The 18,071-nt window shown below is 42.4% G+C and overlaps 1 protein-coding gene and 1 long non-coding RNA gene across 4 annotated transcripts in view; one reads left to right on the top strand and one right to left on the bottom strand.

The window, feature by feature from the left end:
• LOC140195322 (uncharacterized) overlaps nucleotides 1-18,071 on the bottom strand; it is a 48,106-nt gene that overhangs the window by 19,747 nt on the left and 10,288 nt on the right. The window lies entirely within an intron of this gene.
• Nucleotides 15,960-18,071, top strand: part of vps50 (VPS50 EARP/GARPII complex subunit) — a 216,257-nt gene continuing 214,145 nt past the window's right edge. Inside the window, exon 1 of the mRNA XM_072253436.1 lies at nucleotides 15,960-16,118. Within this exon, the coding sequence (XP_072109537.1) occupies nucleotides 16,086-16,118 (33 nt within the window). The 5' untranslated portion in view covers nucleotides 15,960-16,085. The remainder of the gene's footprint in view (nucleotides 16,119-18,071) is intronic.

Raw genomic sequence — 18,071 nt, 5'->3', positions numbered from 1 at the left:
AGACTACACAGTGGAGATTGTGCCTGATCATCTGGAGACGACACATTGATTGATTGAGGAGAGCAGAGTCAATTGTTAGAAAAGAAAGGTGGGTAGAGCTGCCAGAACCACATCCTGCAATCCAGAGGCAACTCCTATAACCACGGTGGAGGAGGCCCCAGAATTTAAGATTGCTTCACAGTCACAAATGTCACCTGCCAAGCAGAGTGATCCCCCTTCCCTGAAAATATGTTATCCAACAGGAGTGAGAAAACTGTCATAGAGGCCCCCGTTGAAAGCGGATCCAAATGCAAGACACAGACACTGAAGTACTAGTAACAGGACAGGACTAGAGACTAGAGTTTGGGACGTGACTGGATGCATACTAGGAGCTGGGACAAGACAGAGGCTTGGGCTAGGACTTCGGCTCGGAAAGCGGGACCAGGATAAGGAACTGGGAACTAGGAGCCTGGGCTCGGACTCTGAGCTGGAGACCGGACAAGGACCCAGAACCTGGGTCTTGACTCGGGCTCAGACCCCAGAACTCAGCGAGGACATGACGTAGCTACAGGACTGGACGTGGCTTGGGTACTTCATGGCTTGGGTTCTTTGAGGCGAGGACATGACGAGTATTGGGTTCGGACTCTGAGCCAGAGACTGGACAAGGACCCTGAACCTGAGTCTTGACTCGGGCTCAGACTCTGGAACTAGATGAAGGCATGACGTGGTCTTGGGAGACAGGAATCTTGGAGCCTTGGATGAGGACTGGACGCTTGGAGCCTTCGTCAAGGAGGACAGGAACGCAGAACATACAGCCTTGGTCTTGGGGAGGACAGGAACACAGAGCCTTGGTCTTGAGCACGGGAACAAGGAGCTTTGGACTTGAGAGACAGGAATATGGAACACAGAGCTGGGACCCCTCCTTGGGAACAGGACGTAGGGCCGGGACTCATACACAGAATGCTGAACACGACGAGACAATTCCCAACACTAGGTAGCAGCAAATGGCCAGACCTACCTAGCGAAGGTGTGGACACAGAGACAGTTCCTAAAACTAGGTAGCGGCAAACGGCCAGACCTACCTAGCGAAGGCATGGACACAGAGACAGTTCCAAACAACGATAGACAGTTCCTTATCTTGACACAGCAAGGCTCCGGTCTCGCTCTCTGGTGGTTGAACTTGACGAGGTTGCAGGCAAGGCTCCAGACACAGGTTGCAGGAAAGGCTTCAGAAGGAAGGGGAAGGGAAGGGAACAGTCCAGCCTCCGGGTAACGGCAAGGACAGCCTGGCTTACCCAACGGAGGCAAGGACAGGAAGGGACAGATCCAACCGCAGGGTAACAGCAAAAACGACCTGATTTACCCCACAGAGGCGAGGATGGGATACTGATGAGACAAAACCAGCAAGCAGACTCGAACCCACGGCCACTTATATCTCCAGCCCCAAGACGAGCATCAGGTTATAATTAAGCCCAACTGAAACAAGGGACAGCCGGAAGACCTGAAGTCCGGAGTCCATGGACCGGACTGTGAATCGGAATGCAGACTTCACAGACCAGACCATGACAAAAGCCTCCACAGTGATTAAATATTTATGCCCAAATGAGATGCATTTTATATTGAATTGGAGTTTATAATTAAGCAGAGAGGAGTATTGTGTATTTGATATTTCCATAATATTTGAGCAACATCGTAAATATATTGTTTGATTAAGCATTCTGAGTTGTTTACATAACTTATTACTGATTAATGTAAAAGTATGTGAATGGCATACGTCATTACACCTCCACGTCATATATGCGTAACTCACTAACGAAAAGAAAATTAAAAAGTAAGTACACACGCATCTCCCGGCTCCCGTGTTTTTCTTTTAAATAGTTTTTGGAGTTACAAAATATAACAATTTCCTTAGCTAGAGGGTGGTGATTTTGTGCAATTCATTGCTACAGATGGTTGTGGAGGCCAAGGCATTGAGTATATTAAAGTGGAATTTGATAGCTTCTTAATTAGTAAGGGTGTCAAAGGTTACAGGGAGTAGGCAGAAAGATGAGGTTGAGAGGGAAAATATATCAACCATGATCGAATGGAAGTAAAGATTCAATGAGCCACTTATGCTCCTCTTCTTATGGTCTAAATCCTTGCCTCATCTGGAAAGGGCACTTGTGGCCCTGGACGAAAAGAAACAGGTAAAAAAAAAGTGTTGCTCTTTCCTCCTTTGCTGCAATTTTGTTTTATTTCATCCTCACCGTGCCCAGTGCAGCTGTTGAATTTTGAAAGCCTTTTTAAGTTTCCTGGTGATATAAGAGACTGATTTGAATGTAAAATAATGCAGAAATATATCTTTGCTATAGTTGTAATTCTATCTACCATTCATGTTGCTAAGAGACATTTAACTGAATATTCAAATTCTTATTTTGGCATGATGGGAGCATTACAAAATGTAGCAAAGTAAGGAAGTGACCTTTGTTTGATAAAGAATTAATTCAGACTCCAACTCAGAAAGTTCCCCATTTTTTAAAGTAAGGCATATAAACATGTTTCACTGCTTGGATGAGGATCTGGTAGACCACTTACTTTAACTAAATCTTGATTACAGTGTATGCCTTTTTCTGGATGCATTTGAGTTTTAATAAAAATAACTTCTTTATAGAGCACTTTTCATACAAATGATATAGTTGAAATTGTAAACACGAAAATAAAAGGCAAAAAGATGTTAGTTAAAAGCAAGCTTAAATAAATAGGTTTTGAGGTGACCTTTAGAAGTGTCAATTGAGTCTGCATCCCTTACAATTTTAGGTATTGAGTTTCACAGTTTACGAGTGTACTTAAAAAAATCTAACCCGCCAATTCTCTTTTGAGTGAGACTAGAAGAAGACCTGAGAGCTCGAGCAGAATTATATAGTGATTCTGAATCTACAGAAAGTTGTAAAATTAGAACTTGGCTCCATCTTGATTACACACCTCCGTAGTATCCACAATATCTTCAAGGAGCAGTGTCTCAGAAAGGCAGTGTCCATCATTTAGGACCCCCACCAGCCAGCACATGCCCTCTTCTCATTGTTACCATCAGGTAGGAGTTACAGAAGCCTGAAGGCACACATTCAGCAATTCAGGAACAGCTTCTTCCCCTCTGCCACCTGATTCCTCAATGGACATTGAACCGAAGAACACTACCTCACTTTTATTATTTCTGTTTTTCACTTTTTAAAATTTAACTATTTAAAACCCATGTGTATACTTACTGTAATCTATTTATTATTTATTCATTCCCTATATTATCATGTATTTTACTGCTGCTAAGTTAACAAATTTCATGACAACGGCTGGTGATATTAAACCAGATTTTAATTCTGTTTCTGTGATGTACTCCAGTCCCAGACCACTGACAGCTTTAAAAAACAAGAGTATTTATTAAGAACTATTTTAATGCATCACAATTCTAATTCTAAGTTCCTTTATGTCATGTATATCGGTAGGGAGTGACATAATTTTGAGACTGTTGCGTCTGATTCTATGTCACAGCCGACAGAGCAAAGGGAAGCTCAGAGGCAGATCTGTAATATGTGCAGGGAACACTTAACACCTGTAACAGAGTCACAGAGTAGGGAAGTTGTTCTTGATGAAATAAAAAACTAAAACCAGAAGCGATATGAAAATCAACAAATATTGGGGTCTGAAGAAAGTGTATGAAAACATTTTTTTCAGGTACAGTAAAAGATATTTCACTGAATTGAACAAAGCAAATAAAAGGTATAAGGAGCACATTGAACAAAGACTTAATGATAAATATATCATCCAAAATTCCAAAAGTGAAGGTTTTAAAATAATTATGTGGTTGTACTTATCAATAGTTAATTTAAAGTCTGTCCTGAGCCTTATAGGCTCATCAGGCCAATGCTTATGCCAGTTTCCGTGGCGTGAAGCGACTGAGAGTATGAGACTCACCCCCCCCCCCCCACCCCGGATAGGATGCCAGTCTATTGCGAGGTTAACCCCAGCATTTTGCTAGTACCTATTTTCAGCTGGGTGGACTGGAGTAGTGTGTGGTTAAGTGTCTTGCTCAAGGACACAACACGTTGCCTCAGCTGGGGCTCAAAGTCATGACCTTGAGATCGTTAGTCCAATGCCTTAACCACTTGGCCAAGCACTTATCAATATTTATCATATATTTAGCATCACCAAAACATTGTCAATGTTACATCATTACTTTTGGGAGCTTATGCTGTGTTTTCTACAATACAAGAATGGCTATTCTTTGAAGGCCCATCATTGAAATAAAAGCAACTTTGAACATTGTGAAGTTTTGAAAGATGCAGGAGAAATGGAAGTCCATTTTGTTTAAATGTTTAGTTTTAACTGAAGGTACATAGAGCTGAATTCAAATTCACCTTACTGAAGTTCCAGAAAGACACCAGGTTGAAGAGTAAACTAACCCTAGGTTATGGTTTTAGGAACTTTGGACCTTATTTGGTGTCCTGATTTTCAAAGGTTTCAAGGTTTCAAAGGTACATTTAATGTCAGAGAAATGTATACAATATGCATCCTGAAATCCTTTCTTGTTGGATTCATATATTTCTATTCTTTCTTTACTGTTCTTTTACATTTTGCAACTGGAATGATTTGTACAAAATTTGTTCCTTCTAAACTCTTTTCACAGCTCTAAGATAGGTGCATGAATGATCGAAAAATGGAATGTTATGTAGGAGGGAAGGGTTAAGTTGATCTGAGACAATATCGTGGGCTGAAGGGCCAGTACAGTGTTGTTCTATGCTCTGCAGTATCTAACAGCTTTTTTTTCAAGCAGGCAAGAAGTTTTACTCCAGCTGTCAAGTGTTCAATTCCTGATCCAGTGTACTTTAATGTTGTCTTTCCATCTTAGGTGACGCTTGGTCTCCAACTATGCATGTGTCATTTTTGGTGCTAGGTCCACCATGCGCTTAAGGCTGTTCCTCTCGTAACTGGAGTGCACTTTCTATATTCAGATCAGAATCAGAATTAGGTTTATTATCACTGATGTATGTCATGAAATTTATTGTTTTGCAGCAGCAGTGCAGTGCAATACATAAAATAAACTATAAATTACAGTAAGAAATAGACAATATAATTAAGATTAAATAAAATGCAAAATGAGAGCAAAAATAAGTAAGGCAGTGTTGATGTGTTCATTAACCATTCAGAAGTCTGATGGCAGACGAGATCAAGCTGTTCCTAAAATATGGAGTGTGTGTCTTCGAGCTGCTGTACCTCCTCCACGATGGTAGTAGTGACAAGAGGGCACATCCTGGTTGGTGGGACTCTTTAATGAAGAATGACACGTTTTTGAGGCTTCTGCTTTTGAAGTGTCCTGGATGCTGGGGAGGGTAGTGCACATGATGGAGCCAGCTGGGTCTGCAATCCACTGCAGCTTTTTCCAGTCCTGTGCTGTGGCCCCTCTATACTAGATGGTGATGTAACCAGTCAGAATGCTCTCCATCGTACATTTGCAGAAGTTTTCTCAAGTCTTTGATGACATACCAAATCTCCTCCAACTTCTCATGAAAAATAGCTGTTGTTGTGCCTTCTTCATAAATGCATCAATATGTTGACCCCAGGATAGATATGCAGTGATGTTGACACCAAGGAACATGAAACTGCTCGCCTTTTCTACTGCTGACTCCTTGTTAAGGTCAGGTGTGTATTCTCCTGATTTCCCATTCCTGAAGTCCACAATCAATTTCCTCGATGAATGCAATGTTGTTGTTGTGACAGCAACAACCAGCTGATCTAACTCACTCCTGTATGCCTCCTCAACACCATCTGAGACTCTGCTGACAACAGTTGCGTCTTCTATGAATTTATAGATGGCATTTCTGCTGTGCTTAGCCACACAGTCATAGGTGTAGGAAGAGTAGAGCAGCGGGCAAGCACGCAATGTTGTTTATTCTGAATCGCATTGATTGTTGCCTCCCAATGAGGAGGTCAATGATTCAATTGCAGAGGGAGGTACATAGGCCCAGGTTATGAAGCTTATTGATTGAGGGGATGATTCAAGATTCAAGATTGTTTAATGTCATTTCCAGTACGTAAGTGCAAAGGAGAACAAAATAATTATTACTGTGGACCCAATGCACCACAAAAAACCACAATATGATAAAGAGAACAATTATAAAAAACACTCAATAAATATAAATACTTAAGGTAGCTTATATACATAGATTAATTGTATGTCCATAAAGTGACACTAGGCTCAGGAGTGTCTGTACATAAGTTGACTCTCTCAGGACATGGTAAAGTAGTGGTTCTGTGGGGTGTGGAGGAGTGGGTAGTGCATAGAGGTGTTGATCAGCCTCACTGCTTGAGGAAGTAACTATTTTTGATTCTGATCGGCCTAGTGTAGATGGTACATAGCCTCCTTCCTGATGGGAGTGGGTCAAACAAACCTTGAACAGGGTGAGTATGATCCCGCATGATGTTACTGGCCCTTTTCCAACACCTTTCTGTATATGTGTCCTTGATGGTGAGTCAACTGGTACAGGTGACGGACTGGGCAGTTTTGACCACCCACTGTCGAGCCTTCCTGTCTGCCACAGTGCCGTTTCCAAACAATAATGCAGCATTCTCTCTACTGCACATCTGTAGAAGGGTGTGAGTATAGGTTTGCAAAGATTTGCTCTTTTCACTTTCTCAGAAATTAGAGGTGTTGGTGAACTTTCCTGATTGTGGAGGATGTGTTCTGGGACCATGAGAGGTTGTGCAAGATGTACACTCCCAGGAGTCTGAAACTTCTCACAATTTCCACTGTTGTACCACCAATGTAAAGAGGGGAGTGAGTATTGCAATTTCTCCTGAAGTTGATAACCATCTTCTTTCTCTTGTTGACATTGAGGAAGAGGTTATTTGGCATCTGGCATCGAGCCCTTCCACCTCCTCTCTGTAGATATACTTACAATTTTTGGTGATGAGCCGCACCACTGTCTTGTCAGTGGCGAACTTGACAATATGATTACCCGGGTGTTTGGCCGTGCAGTCATATGTGAGCAGAGTGTAGGGCAGTGGGCTCAGCACACAGCCCAGAGGGCAAACGTGTTGAGGATGATCGTGAGGAAGGAGTGGTTGTGCATCCTGAGTATCTGACATCTATAGGTTAAGAAGTCCAACACCCAGTGGTGTATTTAGATCTTGTTCACCAAGGTCTGTGGAACAATAGTTTTGAATGCTCAGCTGGAATCCAGAAACAGCATTCTGACATGTGTCCTTATTTTTTTAGGCATGTCAGGGCCAGGTGCATGACAGATGCTGTGGCATCTGTCGTTCAGTAGAGCAGTTGTGTTGCTAAGCATATTGGTGAGTGACCAGTGAGGCAGAATAGAGTTCTTGAAATGTGCTGTTACAAGCTGTTCAAAGTACTTCATGATGATTGGTATCAGTGCCACTGGGCAGTACTCATTTAGTTTTGAAGGCGTAGCGTTCTTTGGTACAGCGATGATGGTGGCTGATTTGAAGCATGTGGGGCAGCAGCCTGGATGAGTGAAGTGTTGAAGATGTCAGTGAGCTGGTGTGCACACTCCCTGAGCACTGGACCTGGGACATGGTCTATCCCGACCACCTTTTGGGGTTGATTCTCTGCAGAGTTCTTCCCATGTCTGCTGCTGTTACGGACAGTGGCTGCTATCATGGCTGGCATTGTGTTACATGCCCTGAAGCATGACTAAAGTTGTTCAGAGCATCAAGGAGGGTGGCCTCACTGGTAAAGTCGTCTACACACTTACAGGTGTAGCCGGTGACGGAAGAGGTATATTCCTCAAAGTCTGTATCTTCTGTTTGTGGCAGCCTCCTTGCACATCTGCCAGTTAGTCCATTCAGAACAGCCCAGAAGCATAGATTGCCCAATCGGGCCATACAGTGATGTACTCTTTGACTGGTTTCTCCGTTTTCAGCAGCAGTTTGTATGCTGGGATTAACATTAGGAGATGCAGTTAAAGAGGCCAAGATGAGGGTGTGGGTTGCCATCCCACTTAATAAAAAAATGTAAAGTATTTTCATTTAATATAATTTTTTCTGTTGGCAATTATACCTTGTTGATGCTGTGTACATTGTCTCCTTCTTACAAACACTTACTACAATGAGAAGATTCTAGATTCTTGTAATCTTTAAGAAATGAGGTAAGTGGAAATGTTTGTGGAGATGGCATGGTCAGGTCCGTAAAGTCCGCGCTCTGGTTCACAGTCCAGTCCAGGGATTCCGGACTCCGGGTCTTCTGGCTGTCTTTTGTTTCAGTTGGGCTTAATTATAGGCTCCTGATGCTTGTCTTGGGGCTGGGAATATAAGTGGCCCTGGGATTGAGTGTGGGTGCTGGTTTGTCTCGTCAGTATCCCCTTGGAGCAATCTGCTGGTGGAAGGCTAGAGCAGCCATTTGCGATCCCTAGGCCTAGTTGGAGGGCCACAGCTTCATGGAGCCTTGTTGTCTCTAGTCGGAGCAGTCATCGTGTTATGGATTCGGCCGTTTCCGGGGCCAGCTGAGTGGCTGTCTGCCACTCCGAGCTGGATATGGATTCGGCTGTTTCCATAACCAGTCAAGGTTGCTGGCTGCCCCAAGACTCGGAGCCACCCCGGATTGAGCTCCCTTCCTGTCCTTGCCTCCATTGGGTAAGTCAGGCTGTCTTTGCCATTACCCTGAGGCTGGTCTGTTCCCTTCCCCTCTCCATCTGAATCCCTGACAGTTTCCTCGGCGGGTTACCTCGGCAGTCATCCTCGCCCCGCATCCTCGTAAGCATCTCGGCCCGGCGTCCAAGGAAGGGGCCCAGCCCTGCATCCTAGAAAGGGTCCTGGCCCTGTATTCCAAGAAGGAGTACCTCGTCCTGCCCAGGAAAGCCTCGAAGATTCCAAGCCTCGTCCAGTCCTGTAGCCACGTCATCTTCACCTAGTTCCGGAGTCCGAGCCCGAGTCAAGACCCAGGTTCTGGGTCCTTGCCTAGTCTCTGACTCGGAGTCCATACCCAAGCCTTGAAGAACCCAAGCCTCACCTCGTCCCGTAGCCACATCATGTACCCGCCTAGTTCCAGGGTCTGAGCTCGAGTCAAGACCTAGGTTCTGGGTTCTTGTCCAGTCTCTGGCTTGGAGTCCAAGCCCAGGCTCCTAGTTCCCAGTTCCTTGTCCTGGTCCCGCTTTCCGAGCCAAAGTCCAAGCCCAAGTCTGTGTTCCTGTCCCAGCTCCTAGTCTGTGTCCAGTCCCGTCCCTAACTCTTGTCCAGTCCAGTTCCCAGTACTTCAGTGTCTGTGTCTTGCATTTGGGTCCACTCCCAGCACTCCCTTATGGCAGGAGATGCTTGCTGGACTGCGGTGATGAATACAACAGTAAACTCCCTGAGCAGGTAATGTGGCCGTCATTTAATCGTAAGATACTCAATTGCCCCAGGACAGTGACTGTTAGGGTTTGTGCACCAGCCTTTGTTAAATACAAACAAATTCCACCTCCTTTTCCAAAAAGAGAGTTTCTGTCTGTTTGGAACAGAATCATTCTGTCGAGTTGAAATGCTGAGGTGGGCATGTTGTCATTTAGCCATATTTCAGTGAAAACCAAAATGCAGCAGTTCCTCATCTCTTTCTGTGTGTTCATTCCCAGCCTCAGTGAGTCCATTTTATTTTCTAGTGAGCAGACATTGGTTGGGAAAACTGATGGTACCGCCAGCCTGGTTGGGTTAGCTCTTAGCCTAACGGGTGCCCCGGCTCTCTTGTTGTGTTTCTGCTTCCTCTCACACAACCTGCATCTGCTGCTCTCTTGCCTGAGCCATCTAGGCTAGGTCATTGTCGCTGGGTCTGGTGTCCACAGAATCCCTATTCAGCTGAGCACCACTATTAACTCTGCTGCCAGCAAATTAGAAGTAATATTGTCTCAGATTTCAGTAGTTCCTGAAATCTCTGACTAGAAACTTTGAAACACTGTCTAGGAATTTAAAACTTGCACCATTATTGCAAGCCAGAGAAGCCATTGCGTCCCTGTTAAATTGCTGCAGGTCCAGGTCTTTGCTGAGATAGGAATTAGTTCTAGCCATAAACAGCCTCTCAAAGCACTGCATAACTGTAGATGAGAGTGAAACTAGACAATAATCATTGAGGAATGTCACCCTGCTCTTTTGGGCACTGGTATGGTTGATGCTCTTTTGAAGCAAATGGGAACCTCCGAATACAGCAATAAGAGATTGATGTTGTTCTTGAATACTCCAGTCAGTTGGTTGGCAGAGGGTTTCAGTGCCCTACCAGGTACGTGATTAGGGCTTGAGGATTTACCCTCTTGAAAGATGTTCTGATGTTGGCCTCTGGGACACTTATCACTGGGTCGCCAAACGCTGCAGGAATTCACAAAGGTGTAGTTTTATTCTCCCTTTTAATGCATGCATTAAAAAGTGTTGAGCTCATCTGGAAATGAAGCATCACAGCCAATCTCATGTAAGATTAAGATTCAGGGAATTCAAGACCTCCTCAAACTCACACATGTCCTTTGTCTACACTGTCATATTAAATGGATTAATCTAAAATACCATAGCAATATGTTTTACAAATCTGTTTTCTAAAATTAACAGTCAATGCCATGAATTTTAAAGAATAAAGACTTTTCTGCCATCATTATTATGTTTATTGGAGAGATTCCGCAGGGTGCAAGCCAATCTGGTCCAACGGACCACACCGCCCAGCAATCCACCAATTCAGCCCTAGCCTAATCACAATACAATTTCCAATGACCAAATAACCTAGTAACTGGTACGTCTTTGGAATGTGGGAGGAAACCAGAGCATCCTGAGGAAACCCAGGCGTTCAAGGGAAGGACGTACACACTGCTTGCAGATGGCGCTGGAATTGAACTCCAATCTCCGACACCGAGCTGTAATAGTGCCGTGCTAACTGTTACACTATCATGGTGTTCAGGTATTGATGAAGTGTTCCAGAATGCTATCCAATGTGCTGAGGTAGTCTCCTCACTGGAAAAGCAACAGTGACCATGCAGGAATGAGCAAACCATCCAAGTATTGAAATCAAAAGCGCTCTTGCATTTATTCCCAACAGCTGGTCCCAAAAAAGAGGAGGGGTTGAGTAACAACTAGCCACCAAACACACTGTAATCTTTATAATAAACACTACTAAGCATCCTGTATGGCTTGTGATATCTTGTATAAACTCGTACAGGCTCTTCACAGTGTTTGCAAACTCTTAGCACCATCTAGTTGTGAAAAAAAGATAACCATGACCAAATGTCATTTGGCCGTTACAGACTACAGGTTTATTTTCATGCCTATAGTATTTATTTCAACAACTTTACTCTGCCTCAACACAATCTTCTGAGGTAATTGGGACACAAATCTACCTGAGATAGCCGCTACAAACAGAGTTGCTGTTCTTCCTGGGACTGGTCTTTGCACCTGACTCTTCTCAAAGGATGCTGACTTATGGCTTGTATGATTGTTTAATGCAATGTTGCATAGATAATATTGTGCAATAGTAAATATGATTGGAATTGCATATTTGTAACTTTCATATCTTCAGTAATTCAATACAACACACACAAAATGCTGGAGGAATTCAGCAGGTCAAGCGGCATCTATGGAAACGAATGAACAGTTGAGATTTCAGGCCGAGACCCTTCTTCAAGAATGAAAAGGAAGGGGGAAGATGCCAGAATAAGAAGGCGGGGAAAGGGGAAAAGGATAAGCCAGAAAGTGATAGGTGAAGCCAGGTGGGTGTGAAACGAAAAGGGCTGGAGAAGAAGGAATCTGATAGGAGAGGAGAATGGAGAAAGGGAAGGAGGAGGGGACCCAGGGGGAATTGATGGACAAGTGATAAGAGGTAAACGGTTCAATTCCTTCAAAAGCTATCATGAATAAATATAAATTCCACCTGCAATTGCCCTGCCCAGCCAACCATCTGATCTATACCCTGTTGTGGTTTGAACTTTCCTAACAATCCCAACACTAATATTTGTCTCATCCACAAACAACTAATCATACTCCCTACGTTCACTTTCAAGTCATTAATATGCTGTACATCACAAATAACCAGGGTCCCAGCACCTTTGCCTGTGGTATATTTCACACACTCCTATTCAGAATGCATCTTTCCACCACTATAACCAAGCCAATTAGCCAGCTCGCTTTAGATCCCCATGCCTTAATCTTTTTGAGCATACTGCCATGTAGGACCTTGTCGAATGCCTCACTGATATCTATATCTACAGCCCTCCTATCATCTGTTTTCTTAGTTACCTCCTGAAAAAGTCAATCAATTTAATGAGACAATTTAATTGTCAGACAAAGCTGTTCTGACAATACAAGGCAGCCTCTTCCTTTCCAAATGTACTTAAATCCTATCTCTCAGAATTCTCCCTACCACTGTCATAAATAAGGCTCGCAGGCTTACCTGTCTTATCCTTACTTCATTTCTTAAATAAAAGAACAACAACAGCTATCCTTCACTCTACTAGCATCTCATCTGTGGCTAATGAAAATGAAAAAATCTCCATCAGAAATCCAGGAGTCTCTTGTTTCTCAAAAGATTATGAGGCTTGGTGATCTATAAACTGTTATGTCTTCCATGATTTTTAATGCCTCCTAACAATCCGCTAGAAGAACTCAGCTGGTCAAACAGCACCTATGGGAGAACAGAACTTGTTGGTATATTGGTTTGAAACCCTGCATCAGACGTTGACACAGGGTTTTGACCCCAAATGCCAATAGTATCTTTCCTTCCGCAATTACTGTTTGACCAATTGAGCTCTTCCAGTAGATTGTTTGTGGCTCCAAATTTCCATCTAACTCCTCCTTCTTCTTGCTACAGATGTGCTCTAGAGTATCCATGCACTGACCCTCTTTCAAATCCTTTTCCTTGGTGAATACTAATGATAACTATTCATTTAAGGCCTGCTCACAACCACTGACTCTGCACAGAGATTTCCCCTTTTACCCTCAAAAGGACCAGCTCTCTCCTTAGTTACCCTTTTGCTTCTAATATACTTACAGAATGCCTTGGGATGCTCCATAATATTTCTTGCCAAAGATATCTCAAGACCCCTTTTGGCCCTAACAATTTCTTTCTTAGTCTGAACTACATACTCTATATTCTGCAAAACACTCTATCACAATTCCTTTTAATTATACTTGCCATTTGCTTTTTTTAAAATTCCTGATCAAACATTAAATATTATTTTACTATCTCAGGTCTGCACAAAATGTCTTCAAGGTCCTGCAAGAAAAGAAACTGGTGCATACTTTTAAAACACAAACAACAGGAATTCTGCAGATGCTGGAAATTCAAGCAACATACATCAAAGTTGCTGGTGAACGCAGCAGGCCAGGCAGCATCTCTAGGAAGAGGTACAGTCGCAGCATCTCTAGGAAGAGGTACAGTCTTCCTAGAGATGCTGCCTGGCCTGCTGTGTTCACCAGCAACTTTGATGTGTGTTGGTGCATACTTTCGGATGGTTTCCCAACAGACTATCAAAGGTATCAGCCCAAACATCTCATTACAACAGTGAGACCTTGCTTAGACAGAGATGAAGAAGCCCACCCTATCAGATCCTTCATTGCACAGACTCCTCAGCTGCTCTCACAAGCTGGCTACATGCAGATGACACAATCTTCTGTCTCCTTCTGTATTGCACATTTGCCAAGATCTGGAAAGCAATGTGATTATTGTCACGATTCAGCTATGGGTAGTTGCTGGAAGATTATCAACTTAGCAAATAACAACCCTTGTTCACCACTGAATATTCTAGTCTTGCCCAGTCCAAGACCCTGGTTTAGGTGCTAAGAGATACACTGAAGGTTAATGTAGCTGTTGCAAAAGTTTTAGGGAGAAAGGCCATAGTTCAGAACCCTTCTTCCATTTTCCTTTGATGAGCATTCATAAAACTTAACTGACAACATTTGCACAATGTATGAAAAAGAAGATTTGATGCAATGATGATGTAAGGAGGCCCATGGATCGACCATGAATATTGCATCCTAACTGTCTACGTGATTCGCAAGCCAGGGCAGTAAGCTGGTGCCCATGCGGCAAGCTCCTCCTCTCCAGGCAGCAGATGAATCCAAAGGAATGGCAGAGGCGGATACAGTTTGGCAGCAGCGGCATTGCGGGAGTTGCCAGACAGCGTTGAGCTCAACTTCTTTAGCTAAGCCACACAAGAAGGCCAGGAACTGGACTTGGTTGTCAGAGGCTATTTGAGATGCACACCACGGGGAGCATTTAATGGGTAGTGGGAGTTTATCACCGCTATCTCCCCAGCTATGAGAACCTTAAGACACAATAATACATATATTACGTATTATATATGATATAATATTGTTGTCAATTCAACATATGATAACACATACCAGAAAATATCTTTGCCTTACAATTATACTTCTATATTAATTACAATTATTTTCAATCAAGATTAATTTGTTAGAGTTTACAAATGTTTACAAATCTTTTAGTGACACAACTCTTGAGTTTACTTTCATGATTTCCAAACCCCGCTATTTCTATTCAGATATTATCCACCCCTGATGTACCCGGACAGGATGGCACCTTGGTGAATTCTGCTTTGAGCCATTGAATCGGGATTATTTTCTTCACTGAACTCAGCTAGACATGCATCGTCCATGCAAGAAAATGGACAGCCAACATTTTGGGTTGAGATCCTTTGTTTGGTCCAGATTTTAAATTATTAATGTGACTAGCAGTCCAAGTACAGATCCTTATTGTACACCACTACATGCCTTCTTCTATTGTTGTTAGCCTTTGCGGCCACTCTTCAAAATAAGCTCACAATCCATTTAGCTCTCTGACTTAACATTAACTGATTTTATTCATTAATCTATTATGGTGAATCTCATCCAAGGCCTCTTTAAAGTAGAGATATATTTTGCCTTCTGTACTGCAGCCATATACTCTGTTATCTTTGCAAAAATCCAGTAACATTTGGTAAGTAAGATTTTCCAATTTAAAATCATGCTAACCATTTATAACTTTAGATGACCTTCTATTCTCTTCTTTAGCAGGATCACATTTTTCTCTCTCTTACAGAATTAGCTGACTGTCAAAAAGTTCCTGGGCATTTTCTATACTCCTCTTAAAGGCAACCATCATGCTCGTTTTCTGCACATTTCACTGACAGGACAGATCATTAAGTGAGTGTAGTAATTCCTCTTTTAATTCATCCATGGATTCATCTAAAACTTCCTCTTTTTATCTTTGCTCTTTTCTAAAACCAGTATATCATAGCCTGTATTTTATTCTTTGTTCTGATTTTTTTTCGCGTGAGGGATCAATAATCTCAAATATATCTGGTTTCTCCCAACAGATGGTTGATTCTAGTTCCCGTGCTTGTTCCGAATATAGTGTGCATTGTATACACAGAAGTTAATTCATTTTACAGTAATGGGATTTTTCTCGTACTTTATCGTTAACCATCTTCTTAGCGATTTCTTTTATAACTCTACATGGCTTCTTACTGTCAATGTCTTTCCTTAATTTATTCTTCCCATGTTCTCTTTTCCTGATTTGTGCATACAGTATTTAAGTTTCATGTAGATTCTTCTTACGAGTTTAAAGCCACCTCCCTGTTCAGTCGTTCCACTAGGGCACATATTCCACACTGGCTGAGGTTGAGCCCATCCCATTGATACTACGCCAGACTATTAGTTAACCCCCAAAGAGGCAGCGATTGATCATAAGAGCAAATGAGGAAAAAGTCATTTGAGAAACCAAAGAGAAGATGCATTGAAAATTCAAGTTTAACCAGAATTGGAAATAGTAGATACAATATGATCTCAATTGAGGATACACTCAATAAACATAGAATTTCTCTGCAAATCGGCGAGGAATAAACTAAAAAAAACCATCACAACCGAACAACAGTGTATCCCCAATGAAAACACCCGAGATTCTGTCACCGGTTGAGGACTAAAATATCGCAATGACTTTTGGGAGCTGCGGTGCCGAGTGTGGATATTGGACTACAGATTCCATCATGCAATGCGCATCCACAGTCACGTGATCCTAAAATGGAGGGTTCCGCGGTTAGGTGGTATTAAGGCCGCTGCCTTTAAACTCAGGATAGAGCTATCGTGGTTTGGAGTAAATTGCAACCAGCAGAAGAATGCAGAAAATAAAGTCTCTTATGTCCCGTCAGGTAATGGCGCATTGCTCTGGATTGTGAGTGAGTTTTAAACCAAATTATTGTCTAGGCCTGAGGTCTCGGCAGGAGCTCGCCGCAGGTTTAAAGGGACTCTTTCAACAGCAGGGGCAGAGGTGGGGAAGAAGAGACTGTTCCCGGGGCTGATCCTGTTAATCAGCGTGGGAGGGGGTTGAGCCCTTCAACGGGGTGAGAAGGAGACGTCTGGGGCTGCTGTCTATACATTTGGTGTGTTTGAGCTGGGCGTGCGTTCATTCTTTCAAGCTTGTAACTTAAGAGCCCATTCAAAGATGCATCTTAAGTGTAGGAGGAATTGACTTAAGAGGAAAAGCTGAAGAGGTTGGGTCTTTACCCGATGGATTTTAAATGATTGAGAGTCTTGGTGGGGGAGGGGGGGGTGGTTGAGTGAAACTTCACAGGATAAATGTTAGAAGGATGTTTCTCCTTTTGAGAGAGTCAAAGACCAAAGGATCTTTCTTTTGAATTCCCTATCCAGAAAAAAATGTCGTGTCTGATTCCTTGAATATACTCAAAACTTAAAACAATTTAAAATCAGTTAAGGAACTGAGGTGGGGGTTGGGTGAGACAGTGGACTTTTAAGCAAGTTTCATCTGCATTGATTTTATTGAATGATGTGGCAGATTTATAGGACTGAAAAGTCTATCCCTGCTTCCATTTCTTAAGCTCTTAAAAGAGTATGATGGAACAGTGAGTTTTTTTTTCTGTGTGTAACAAATGATCTGCCAGAGGAACTTGGTGGAAAAAAGGAATTGTCCATGTTTCCAGTCAAATTCCTGCATCAGGACGTATTTTCTTGCTGTCATAATTCAGAAATGATGGAAGTTCAGCAGTATCAAAAAGCAAAGAAAGTGACTTGGAATAGTATGGAATACACTTTGATAATTTAAAAATGTATAATGTGTCTTGATAAAAAATTTGGAGTTGGGAGGATATGCTGTCAAATTATACTTATCAGAGGTACCGCAAATGCTGGACATCTTGAGCAACTCTCACAAGTTGCTGGAGAAAGATAGCAATAAATAGTCAATATTTCAAGGGTGAAACTTTTCATCAGGACTGGAAAGGAAAGGGGCAGTTCCAAAAGCTGGTCTCACCTGCCACCTGCCAGCTTGTACTACTCTCCCTCCCCCACCACATTATTCTGTTTTCTGTCCCCTTCTTTTCCAGTCCTGTTGAAGGGTCTCAAGTCTGAAATGTTGACTGTCAAATTATACTGTTGTTTTATTGACATTACTTGAATGAATTATCCTGGTAGAAAAACTCATCAAATTCAAAAAGTGAATAATGACTTGTTAAAACACATGATCCTATGGGGATGGGTGAATGTAGTGAGCATGTTTCATGTTGTGGGAGAATCTAAAACTAAGGTTCTCAGTTTAACAATGTGTTTGCCCATTGAAAGCAGTTGGAATAGAAATGTTTTCTTGAACCCTTATTTGAATGCTTTTCAAAGGACATAGAAAGCAGTGCTTTATTGCTTACTAGGGAATGGATTGAAAGCTTGCTTTGTGTGGGCAGGGTTGGGAAGTCAAATTTACAATAAGGTCAGCTGTCATTTTACAAAATGGTCGAGTGTGTTTGAATGGCTGGGTGTCTTACTCCTGCTAAGATATATGCTCACGTGCATCTATGGAGACAGCTTGATAACCTTTTATTTGAACCAGGTAACATGTGAAAAATACCCATGCTGGAAATACTGTCTTGGTTAGGCAATATCTGTAGTATGTGGCAAGGGTTTTCAGATTTCCAGCACACTATTTACTTAGTTCTCACAACCTTGATAAGAAGTTAACTGTTCAAAACATCAACTCTTGGTCTGTCTTCTGTTGTCTAATTCACTGGGTATTTTCAACATTTCAGAATTGCAATCAGGTTTAATATCACTGGCATATGTCTTGAAATTTGTTAACTTTGTGGTAGCAGCACAAT

Source organism: Mobula birostris, chromosome 3 (assembly GCF_030028105.1).
Source record: "Mobula birostris isolate sMobBir1 chromosome 3, sMobBir1.hap1, whole genome shotgun sequence".
Taxonomy (NCBI): Eukaryota; Metazoa; Chordata; class Chondrichthyes; order Myliobatiformes; family Myliobatidae; genus Mobula; species Mobula birostris.
This window is presented reverse-complemented; position numbering and strand designations above follow the sequence as displayed.